Source organism: Lissotriton helveticus, chromosome 6 (genome assembly GCF_964261635.1).
Source record: "Lissotriton helveticus chromosome 6, aLisHel1.1, whole genome shotgun sequence".
NCBI lineage: Eukaryota > Metazoa > Chordata > Amphibia > Caudata > Salamandridae > Lissotriton > Lissotriton helveticus.
Genome location: NC_136067.1, coordinates 108,662,242 through 108,674,623, shown reverse-complemented (window position 1 = coordinate 108,674,623; position 12,382 = coordinate 108,662,242). Strand labels below are relative to the sequence as shown.

Genomic DNA, 12,382 nt, shown 5'->3' with positions numbered 1-12,382 from the left:
GGTAGAAGGAGACAGTGCGCCAGGTTTTGGGGAGAAATCCAGATCACTGGCGTACTTCAAATCCTCTGCCCAGTCCAGGTCTAACTCGCATTGGGCTGCAAGAGGGTTTTCAGACCCCTTCCAGTCCTCCCCGTCCTCCGTAACCAGCTGAGAAGGTGGGAAAAAGGGAGGAGGATGGAGAAAGGGATAAAAATTCCCCATCGGCGTCGATCAACACCGTCTCCATGTTGGGGTGGAAGCCGGGGACCACATCAGCAGTGAAGCCGGCCGACGCCGGCGGCAGTGAAGCTGGCCGACGAAGGCGGCAGTGCCGTAGTCGTCGATGTCGTACGAGGCCAAACAACATCGGCTGGGATCCATGCATAGATCCATAGGGGTCTCGCAGCACCGAGGCCGGAGCCGTCGACGACGTGGGGCCAGAGCTACCGACGAAGAAGGGCAAGGACCCCCAGTCAGACCCACGGGGCCCAACGGCCAGACAGAGGGGCCCGATGGGCCAAAGTGGCGGGCCATGGCTGACAGAAATTCCTGCAGCTGGGCACCGACAGACCTGGGCAGGGCGGGTAGGCAGACGGCGACTGCGTAGGCTCCGCCGGAAACACGCAGACTCCCGGGCCTCAAGCAACTTTTCGGACCGCTCCCGCAAAGTTTTCGGAGCCATGGCTTGGCAGTCGGGGCACAACGTGGGATCGTGGTCACGCCCCAGGCAGTAGAGACACTTGCGATGCTGGTCCATCACCAACATTATGCAGGGACAAACCTCGCAAGACTTGAAACCGGGCATCCCTATACACCAGGAGTCAAACACTGAAAAACAGACAGAGACAAAAGTCCCCAAAAACTCAGTCAAAAATTGACTGGGGGTACCACGCTCACCGGATCTGCGTTTGCTGGGGTGGAAGAAAGAAAGAAAGAACTGACGTCCGCGCGCGGGGGCGGCATCTAAGTAGCTGCTGCGACGTCATCCCGGCGATTACGACTCCTACAATGGACGCGGAGCCACACGACGCAGTCTTCCGACGCACAGGGGTACTGCTGACGAAAACTTTCTGGATCCAGTCGGACGCCTGGGGGTAATTCTAAGGTAAGGAATCTATCACTAATGTGTCGCTTTCAGATATGTATCCTTGCAAATTCCTGCTTACTGATGTTTAGTGTTGGAACCTTATGACTTGTTCAATATCATATGCTTAATACGAGTTACAACAGGAAAGAAATACCAAAGAAAACAAAACCCCATTGGTGCAAAAGTAATTTGTTAATTTTGAGCTGAAAGTAAAGTCTGTGGGAGTAAACGGTCAGCAGGTACACCTGTTCTTCAGCCAGCATAATAATTTTAACGGTTGCTACAGATGTTAAAAGATGACTCAAACTTTTAGAGGCAAACATGGAGTAAACAAGTATTTAGAATGCTTTTATTAACAACTTTTAAGGATTCTGCTGTAATCAAAATCAAATATTGGTCAAATTCAAATGAACAGGTAACACTATAACAGTTTTCTTGTTTTTTACCGGATTCCTCAGTGCTGGGCACCTCCAGTCTTTTCAGAACTTGGGCAAACGAGCCACCCACCGCTTCTATCACCTCCGGCAAGTAAAATATGTGTAGAGTCCTGCAAAGAGAAATAGGCTGTAACGGTTGGTATACATATTAGCAAAGGGGCTTGTACCTTTACAATTCATATACATACGAGGGGGAGAGGACAATCAGGCTAACATCCTTTTTATCCTAAAGAATGGATTTTATGCTAGGGAAAATATTATTTGTGTTTATAACGTATGCATGACATCACCCATGGAGCCCAATGCATTGTTTAACCTTACTTTACAGTTAGTAGCAAGCGCATATCCAGATACACCAAAAGAAACAGATCGAAATTATAAAACGGTGATTCACAACTTAGGATTTAAAGAACTAACTTTAAAATGTCTGCTTCAATATATATTGGTTTTAATCAGCTGTGCCGCCTTGCATCTTAAGTGAGCAGATAAAAATCCTAGGAGCCAAGTGCACAATCATGCAATTACTGGCTTAGAAGAACAAGTAGCGCTCTTTTCTGGTGGATACTCTATACAAGTGCAGATTCCTCATCTTTAGTACACACATGCCAAACTGAGTCCAGGAGATGTTAACACCATTACTTACGCTTGCCAGTACTTATGAGGATACATGTCGACAAATCTTCCGCACTAAAAGTAACGATGAAGCAGCGTATAAGGGCCACCCCTGTTCGCTGAGGTCCATTTCATTCCAGACTCTGTCCACCCCTGGGATGTGAAGCCCAACATCAATCAAAGGTATCAGTGTGCAGATCTCTATGTTGAGACCTTTTATCAAAGGAAAAAGAGATCATTCTACAGAAAGGGTAGGGTGGGAGGAATTTGTAGATCGAGTATTCACCAGAAAGAGCAACAGTAACTTGTTCTTCTGATAGATACCTCCTAACCGCATATTCCTTACTTTTGAAATACCTCCCAAACTGGAGGGTCTATGCAATGGCTGAGACAAAAACGTCCACAACACCCAATGAGCGAAATGCCAATTCGGCTGGAATCTGTTGTTAGGGCTGTTGTGCTCCATGAATGTATGCACAGACGCCCATGTTGCGGCCTGACAGATGTCAAGGGCAAATACAACCTATTCCAAAGCGGTGGTAGCATCCTTGGCCCTGATGACATAGGCCCTTAGCCCTTTCTGAGGATGCTTTCTGTCCAGTGCATTTCAGATCATTATGAAGAAGGCTACACATCTTGACAGAGTATGTTTCTTCACTGCCTTGCCTTTCTTTGGCTCAGAGTATCCATTAATAATGGATGATCGGCAACCCGATGGTCTGTGGTGCGATCAATGTAAAAGCTAAAGGCTAAAGGCTTTTACATCTTTTGGGGTCCGCACAATGGAGAGTGATGGACTGCTCAAAGTGAAAGCAGTCACAGCTTTTCGCAAAAAGACCGCCCTGTTTCTCAATACCATTTTATCCATGTATGGCGGCTGCAAGGAGAGCTTGGAGTTCACGCGCAGGGCGAGGTGAAGTTATCGCGACCAGGAACAAAGTCATCCGTCAAAAGATGTAAGCGACAGCTGTGCATTGGTTCGAATGAGATGCGCATAAAGAAAGGGAGGACCAAATTAGGATCCTACTGTAGCATCACGAGGGGTTTTGAAGGAAACAAATGAGTCCAACCTTTTAGAAATCTCATTAAAACAGGTGGTTTGAACAAGAATGGTTTGTTCAGTAAACTTAAAAAGGCCGAAAGGGGTGACAGATGACCTTTAACTGTGCCCTGTGCAAGTCCTTGATAGGCTAGACTAGACAAACAAAAGGACATCTGAAAGTTTGGCCTGTAGTCAGTGCTGCAGGTGCCCAACCAGGCGCCCAACCAGGCAAAAAAACATGTCCCAGAGCCCGGAATAAAAGGCTTCATAGGAGGAGGCCTGGCAGCCAGGAAGACATTCACAACTTAGGGAAGAAGATCTAAGCAGTTAAAGCTTAATCTCCATGCATGGAGGTGCAGATTGGGTTGCTACTGTGATAGAAGGTCTTCACGAAGCAGTAGCCTAATTGGCGTAACAGATGTTCATGCTTAGAAATTCCAGGTACCACACTCTCCTTACCCAATCCAGAGCCACTAGGATAACTTGGGTCCGGTCATTCCTGATCTTCTTCAGAACTCAGGCAGAAGAGGCAGGGTTGGAAAAACCTATGGGAGTCCTGTATTCCACTCAATCCGGAATGCATCTCAGAGCACCTTCTTGGAAATTCCAACATGCAGAAGTTTTGACAGTGGGAGTGTTTGGATAGTGAAGAAAAGATCTAGCTGGATTCTCACAAATGCTGGAAGATCCTCTGTGCCATCTCAGGGTGTGACTACCATTCATGATTCGCCAGGTAAAGCCTGATGAGATTAATCAATGCTGCTTTTCAAAAATCCAGACACGACCAGGGAAATGCCCTGGTGTTCCAGCCAGCTCCAGAGACAAAGAGCCTCCTGACACTGGCCCCAGGACACCAACAGACCTTTTTGCAGTACCACATGGCGGTGGTGTGGTCTCTGAGCACCTGAGCCAGTTTTCCTTTGACGGATGGTTGGAAGGCTTTCAGCACCAGGCGAATGGTCTGCAATAGCAACAGGTTGCCTGTTCTTCGCCAGACAACAGACGCCTCTGATTTTCACCTCTCGCAGATGATCTGCACATCCCAACAGTGATGCATCTGTCACCTCTGCGTGAGACAGGGAGAGAGGACTGCCACAAGTACAAATGCAAGTCTTTTGCATACTCAACCTGTAAGGAAACAGACTTTTTGCAGGTTTAGCCCCCACTTTTTGTCCCACTTTGAATACTAGGGACTGGTGTGATGGCTCTGAAATGCACTGCGCCCCGCTAAACAGGACTCGGTGCATTTGTTCTGACCCTTAAAATGGTGTATGTTTAATTGACTTGGCCCCAATTGTAAGAGCCCAACTTACTTGTAAGTACACAGTATCTACTGCCAGGGGTACCCAGGGCCTGTGCGTTATAGTGTCCCCCAATGGACTGCAGCAATTTTTGTGCCACCCGGAGTGGGAAAAGGTGAAACATGGCTCCCAGTCTGCCACTGAAGACTGGAAGGGCACTTCAAAACTTTTAACTCTACTTTGCCATTTAAAGTAGCAGCAAAACTCAAAACTCCCCTTTTAATGTACGTAGATCACTCCTATGGCGGGCCTATGGAGCCATGAGGCAAGGTGTTGTATGTTAAAACACGGAACATGTTCTTTTACATGTTCCATCAGTAAAACCCTAAATTGTTGTTTTTACTGTGGAAACACTAGTATCCCTATTAGCAAGTACAGAGTTACAAGCTGGCAACCCAGCCCTGCTAACTTCTGAATGAGACTACTACAGTTGTTAAGAATAAGTGTATTCATTCTGATTCCATGGTTAAATCGAATTTAATGTCACTGGGGGGTAAAGTGCAACTTAAGAAGTTGCCACTTTAGTTACGCAAGGTTTACAGTGCCTGTTTACTGATGTACATGAGGCTTGTCCTGCAGACAGGTTTCTGCCCTCCTGTGAGACGTGCCAACGACTCGCAGGAGAGGACACAATAAGAGCCTGTGTGGGAGAGAGGTATTACCTCCCTTCTGCAAGAAGCCACGCGGGTTCGGGACCAAAAGGTGAGCTTTAAAGGAGAGGATGCCTTTGAAGGGCAAATTGGTAACACGTGGTAGAGGGGCTGCTCTATAGTTTAGGTAGACAGGTGGGCACTGGGGACAGGAGAGCAGAAGCCTGTTCCAGGGGCATGTACTCCCTTGGTGGCCACACCTCTGGGGTGAGGTAGGGAGTTTGGAGTGTCGAGAGAGGGGGGTCGTCATGTTGGAGGTGGGCAGAATGATGCATCCTGGGATAGCCAGATGCCACACTATCCAGGAACTGATAATCAGGGGGAGGGAGCCTGGTAGCCCATGGGCTACAAATCGCATCCTACCCTCAGGGCATTTTCTGACAATAAATAGTGCACCTCTGGATCTCAGATCTCAACTGATTTGGAAGAAGGACCTAGGAATCAGCAAAGAGGATGGATCGACTAGGTCTACACCTGCTACACCTGGTGGCTGGCGAAGGGAGGACTATGCCTGTTGTATCCTGCTCAATGAGAAGCTGTCTCCAGAGCCCTGTCAAGCCAAGATATCTCCAAGGGACAGCTGACTGGCCTCCTGTTCGAATCACTGGAACACAACAGCTGAAGAAGCTTCAAGCTGCTACCGCAGCTGCTATGCAGCACTGACGACCAAGACACGACGCACAGAGTTGATCCCGAGTTCGCCAAGCCTGATTTAGCGACCCAGGAAGGATTGGCTTCTAACTGCGACAATGGGCGACTGGTAGTCCAGCGGCACCTGGACTTTGTCCATCCAGACAGGAGAGGACTTCGTGGGAAAACAACACTGCAACTAGGACACCCACACTACTTCGTGGACCGAGGAATCCCTGTAGCAAGACCTCTGTCAACAATGCCGCATCCACAGCATCCTTAGAGCATCTTCGGCATCATCCAACCCTTGCACTAGGACCACTCCATAGAAATCCATTACAATGCGGATAAAGTGTCTGGAACTGCAGAAGGACTGCTTTTTCTATGAAAGTAAATGTTCTTGAAGACCTTGCGGTTGCCTTGACTACCTCCCTGCCAGAGATGGTCGCCCTAAGTACTTCTAACTGACCGCATTGACACTTACCTGAGTTTTCCTTGTAAAATTGTCTAAGTGCCCAATTTGTCGAATTTGCTAAGGCTTGTTTACGAATGAGTGAAATGGCTTTGATTTATCATGGATTGTAAAGTCTACATCTCCTGAGCCCTAGAGTGGATCTTTTCCGTTCTATCGCCAATATTCTTATAAAAATACAGTCTATTTTTATAAATCAGTGTCGGATTTCTTGAGTGTTGATTTCTTTTTCGAATGCTTTAGGGAGGTTTAAATGCTTAAAACTTGCTCGTCTGTGTTAGCGTTGCTGCTCAGTGCCACAGCTGCCCAGGGTGAAGCTGAGGGTTCCACAAACAAAACCTACTGGATCTAAAGGGGCTGGTAAGTGTATTACATGATGAGGTTGCACAACCACACCATATAATACACCCATTTCCTCACACATGTACTAGGTACTTACAGGTAAGTTAGCTCAGCCAATTGGGTAGAAGCCAATTCAACAAATCAGTTTAAGAGTAAGGGCACGGGCACTGAGGTCTGGTTAGCAGGCCTTGGAGCACTCACACAATCGAAACAGCAGCAGCATTAGTCCAAAAACTTGGGAGAGACCATACATAAAGGGGCATTTCCATACATTGGATAACTGTGCAGCGGCTCAAAAGTAGTGAATATCAAAAAATTGAGAAGCCTTTGCTGGGCAAATAACGAAAGGCACAACAAAACATCAGACAATGTGGCTAGCAGTGGGTCAGTCTTAAAAGGGGGTTCACATCAAGCCACACATTTGTCCTAGAGACTGGGGTACACCAGTTTAGTAGAGGGACACTGCACAGCAAAGATTATATCAGCGACCTCAGGAGGAAGGTCAAGGTGGGCAACTGCTGCTGCTCAGACGCCAAACATTTGACATGCATGATGTGCAGTCCTGGGTGCAGCACTCTGCACTGCTGCTGCCACAGAAGACACTACCAAAGCCGGAGCTTGATCGAAGGACAGATACTCAAACCCAGGAGTTCAGCAGAACAATCTTCAGTCCCAATCTACAGCCAGTAGGATGATTCTGGCTCGGTCATTCCTGATCTTCTTCAGAACTCGGACAAAATAATCAACGGTGAGAAGGTATACAGGAGTCCTGAGCTCCAATCGAGTGTTGCAAAAGTGCTGACATTGTATGTTGTTAGCAGTGGTGCAAAGACTGAGCCAGAGTTCTTCCCACTGATGGAAGACACCCTCTGGGTAGGAATAGCACTAATTACAATGAATGCCATTATAATGCTCGTCCTTATCATGCCTGTAACAGAACGCATTTATGTAGGAGGCTGGCTTAGCATATGGTGCACACTTATTTAAGTGAAGCACCTTGCACTAACCCACACAACCCTTATGGTGGTTTTAGTGGTCTTAGACAACCTTAGAAAGCTCTCTAAATGGTAGCTGTGGAGAACAGCCTTAAGGCCTAGTCCAGAAGGAGTGTTAAGCAGCTTGTGTTACCAGATCCAATTATGTAGTGTAGGGTAAACGGAAGAGAATCACACAGTATATTTATAAAAATGTGTCTATTTATTACACAACACTCACTAACACATTGGTATATCTCCTACCGGTAGATATCAGCACAAATGCACAAGAAGCACAAGTTACTTACTTTCGGTAACGATAGATCTGTAAGAAACAGTAGTTAGAATATCCCCAGGCGTCAGACTGGATCCGGAAAGTTTTGCGTAGCAGTACCCCTGCGTGTCAGTAGGCGTCATCTGCGGTTCCGCGTCTGTCGTTGGCGCCGGGATGACGTTGTCGTAGTACTTAGACGCCGCCCTCGCGCACTGACGTCCGTTCTTATACACAGCTTTTCCGCGCCAGGAACACAGAGCCATGATAAAAACCGACAGTGGTGCCATGAAACTAGGGCCCTAAATGGGATGAACCTTAACCCTTGATATCGGTTCGCAGAACGGGGAGAATGGGTGGGGCGGTAAGGAATCTAACACTAACTACTGTTTCTTACAGATATTTCGTTACCGAAGATAAGTAACTTGTGCATCTGAAAGAAACAGGTTAGTGTTAGATTCTTTACCTTAGATTAGATAGCCCCAGTAATACCAACTCCGGTGGTGGGTCTGCAAACAAATGATCACACCAGAAAGTCCTGGAGAACAGAACGGCCGAAAAAGCCATCTCTACGGACTTGGCTGTCCAAGCAGTAATGTCTAGCAAACGTGTGCAGCGAGGCCCACGTAGCTGCCTGACAGATGTTCTGCAAGGGGACTCCCCGACCCAAGGCAGTAGTAGCTGCCGTGGCCCGAGTGGAATGGGCACGCAGCCCCACAGGAGACTCCTTTTTAGCCAGCGAATAACAAGCCTTAATGCACAAAACGACCCATCGAGAAATGGTCCGCTTGTGCACCGCCCGTCCCTTCTTAGCGCCCACATAACCAACAAAGAGCTGGTCGTCCACCCGGAACTGGCGTGTGCGGTCCAGATAGAATGAGAGCGCACGTTTTGGGTCCAGACGGTGGAGCCTCTCTTCCTCTTTCGAGGGATGCGGAGGTGGAAAGAAGGTGGGCAAGGTGTTGGACTGCCTGATGTGGAAGACTGACTACCATGGGCAGGAAAGAGGGACGCTTTCTCAAGACAACTTTGTACGGATGGATAGAGAGGAAAGGAGGTTTAGAAGATAGAGCCTGGAGCTCACTCACTCTCCTGGCAGGAATGCAGTCTTAAGAGTTAGAAGACAAAGAGGGCAATTGTGAAGTGGCTCGAAAGGGGCGCATATCAAATGAGTAAGAACAATGTTCAAGTCCCACTGAGGCATCACGAAAGGAACAGGAGGAAGCATGCGCGTGAATACCTTCAAGAATCTATTAACAACAGGGGACTTGAAAAGGGAAGGCTGATCAGGTAGCCTTAAGAAGGTTGAAATGGCAGAGAGATAGCCCTTGATAGTGCCCAGAGCACTAGTAAGGGCTCAGGGGTCTCAAGGGAGACAAATCCAGTGTCGGGTGAAGTGTCCAGACCACTGGCCTCCTCTAGCTCCACTGCCCAGTCCGGATGAGAATGGCACTCCTGTGCCAGACGGTCCTCCTGTGCCAGACGGTCCTCTGACCCCTCCCAGTCCTCCTCGCCCTCCATCTCCTGATAGACCGGGTTAAAGGATGGAGCTGGATCACAGAAGAATTGGTCTTCTCCGGGTGTCGAATGCGGCGCCAAGTGGCGTCGGTCCGACGCCAGATCCGGAACGAGGACGACGTTGTGCGGAGACGGCGTGGTGGGCGACACCCTGGGGGTCGGCGCCAGCGGAGGGGTCGTACAGTCGACCAGCGGCGACACGGATCCGGACCCAGAGGGGCACTGCGGCGTCAGGACCGGAGTAGTAGACGGCGCCGGGACCGAAGCACCCAACGGCACTGGTGCCGGAGCCACCGGCCCGCTAGGGCATCCAGACGGACCCACGGTGCCCGGAGGCACCTCAGTAGGGTCCGTCGGAGGGAAGCGATTCCTCATGGCCATGAGGAAGGCGCTGATCTCCTTCGGCGTCGCTTTCAGCCCAGGGACAGGCGGGTGTGGAACTGGGCGCGGAGCCGCTGTCGCCTGAACCTCCGGCCGCATCGCGCGAACATCAGGGCGAGTCGGAAGAGCGTTGTCGCCTCTTTGACTTCTTGTGCCTCTTACCTGAGGACTTGGAGCCCGATGAGTGGTGTCGACTCAGCGAGCTGTGATGACTGCGGCCCCGCGACCGGTCCCTCGACCTCCCCCGGGACCGTGAACGGCACAGGCCGACTGCCGGAGCTCGAGGCGCTTACGGGACCGCTCCCACCTAGCCTTCAACGTCAAGGCCCGGCAGCCGGGGCATGACTTGTCATCGTGGTCGGCCCGAGGCAATAAAGGTACCGACGGTGGGGGTCGGTAACCGACATCAGGCGGTTACAATCGGCAGAGGGTTTGAACCCAGGCATTCTTACCGGCACCGAGAGTCGGTATCGACTCAAAAAAGGATCCAAAAGAGAGCGTTTTCTGGATCTGCGCTTGCTGGCGCGGAAAAAAGAAGAACGGACGTCAGAGCGCGAGGGCGGCGTATAAGTACTCCGACGACGTCATCCCGGCACCAACGACGCAGACAACGGACGCGGAGCTGCAGACGACGCCTACTGACGCATAGGGGTACTGATACGCAAAACTTTCCGGATCCAGTCTGACGCCTGGGGATATTCTAAGGTAAGAATCTAAAACTAACCTGTTTCTTTCAGATTACTTAATTTACAAGAAGTGAGCACGCACAATACACAGTGGTCTCCAGGGGAGACCAAATAGTATACTAAGAAAGTGGAATGCGAACTGTCGGGACTTGGACATGGAGACGGAGAAGAGCTAGTGGCACACGGAACCACCCACGGTAAGTACCCAGGAAACACACGGAGGCTGTGGGTAGAGTGGAAACACAGCCACGTACTCAACAGAAGTCAACAGGAAAGTTGAGGTTGCTGTTTTGAAGAAGGAGGACCTTTTCCAGTGGACCCTGAAGAAACCCATCGGAAGACATAAGGTTGGAGAGTCATCCAAATCGTGGATACCCCAGGAACCAGGACACTTACGCCAGGGAAGCTGGTTGCATAGGTGCGAGCTGACTTCAGAAACCGCCGTAGACCACTATGGAGGACTGCAGTAAAGTTGCCACTGGCGAAGACTGTGCAAGTCCGGTGTAATCCAAAGGTGTATTCTTAAAGAGAACAAAGTCTATGCCACTTCGAGGTGACCAGGAGGCACGAATTAGCAATGCCTACAGATGACTGAAAATGCAGGAGTGATGACGGTGACCTTGTCGCTGCAGTTGTGAGGACCAGGTGATGCTGTGTTAGACCAGGAGCCGTTGCTAAGCTGACCCACGTCAGACATTGAGAGAACCAGGAGGCCGGTGTCCGACGGGCGCACAATAACCCTTGGCAGCAGCAACAGATGTGAAAAACGATGAAGGAGCAATGCTGGGACCAGCAAGGTCCACGGGACTCACCAAGTGCAGGAGTCAGAGCAGGCTCCAAGCAAGCAGGGGAACCTACTGAAGCAGGAGAAGACCCTCGAGAGAACCCACAAGCCTAAGGCAATGGAGTCGCAAGAGGACTTCGAGCAGCTCGCCAAATATCAAGGCCCACGGTGCAGAGGATGTGGGAAGGATGAAGATCTTGACAAGAAGAGAGGATGGAACTTCTTGTAACCCGAAGATCTCTGGGGTGCAGAGCCAACATGCCTTGATAGAGGTAAGTCGATGTGGTGCACATGAGTTTGGTCCCAGCAGTTCTGACGAGGGATACTGGCCTCAAAATTACAGAGAAGACAGCTCAGGCCTCAAGGGAGTTGCAGAACCACCACCTGTGTTGCTGTGCCTTTCGAAGTCCGAAGGACGTCAGGACCAGCAGACTGGTCAGCTTCGCTGCGGTGCCTGCAGATGCAGAGGAGTGACTCCTTCACTCCAAGGGAGATGACTTTCGGTGTCCTTGATGTCCGCAGGTCTGTTGAAGATTCTGGAAAAAAGCACAGACACAGACGACAAAGAAGAAGATTGCAGGACAGCAAGACCAGCAGCAGCAGGAGTCTTTCTTGATGTGATCTCGGTTCCAGGCGAAGTCCAGTGAAATCCAAGTGTCAAAGACAGTCTAAGAGTGACGTGGTTTCAGACTTGAGTCTTGTCCCATGACGAATCTGAGGACCCACCCACAGTAAAGCCCTTTTATACCCTAAGAAAGGGGTTAGGACAACTCAGAGGTTCCTCCCAGAGGAGGGGTTGGACAGAGGGGAGGATACTTCCATCTCCTTTGTCCAGTTTTGCACCAAAGACGGAGCCAAGGCCTCCCAGAACTCGTTCTAACTAGAGTATGGAAGGAAGGCACCAATTGTGACCGAAAGCAGTCTGGTGGTACTGGCAAGTGACCCCAACCCAGCCTAATACACCATGTCCTGTCTGGGAGGTGGTCACACCTCCCTGTGACAGGAAACCTATTGTTCTACCTTCCCCTGCTGGAGTTCAGCTCAGCAGCAGGAGGGCAGAATCATGTCTAGGGTCAGTGGCAGCACTAGTTTGCTGGCAGACCCTGGAATGCTGTTACATGGAGTACTGGGAGCTTCGCCGGAAGCGCCCCACAGCGCATGGAATCATACCTCTAACACATGTAATGGTGTTGCGGTATGATTCCAACATGTTTGA

General features: G+C 49.9%; 1 protein-coding gene across 2 annotated transcripts in view; it reads right to left on the bottom strand.

The window, feature by feature from the left end:
- Positions 1 to 12,382, bottom strand: part of LOC144762300 (exportin-5-like) — a 2,334,361-nt gene that overhangs the window by 700,788 nt on the left and 1,621,191 nt on the right. For both annotated transcript variants that reach the window (XM_078647447.1, XM_078647448.1), the window contains one exon: positions 1,513 to 1,613. In XM_078647447.1, coding sequence (XP_078503573.1) covers positions 1,513 to 1,613 — 101 coding nt within the window. The remainder of the gene's footprint in view (positions 1 to 1,512; positions 1,614 to 12,382) is intronic.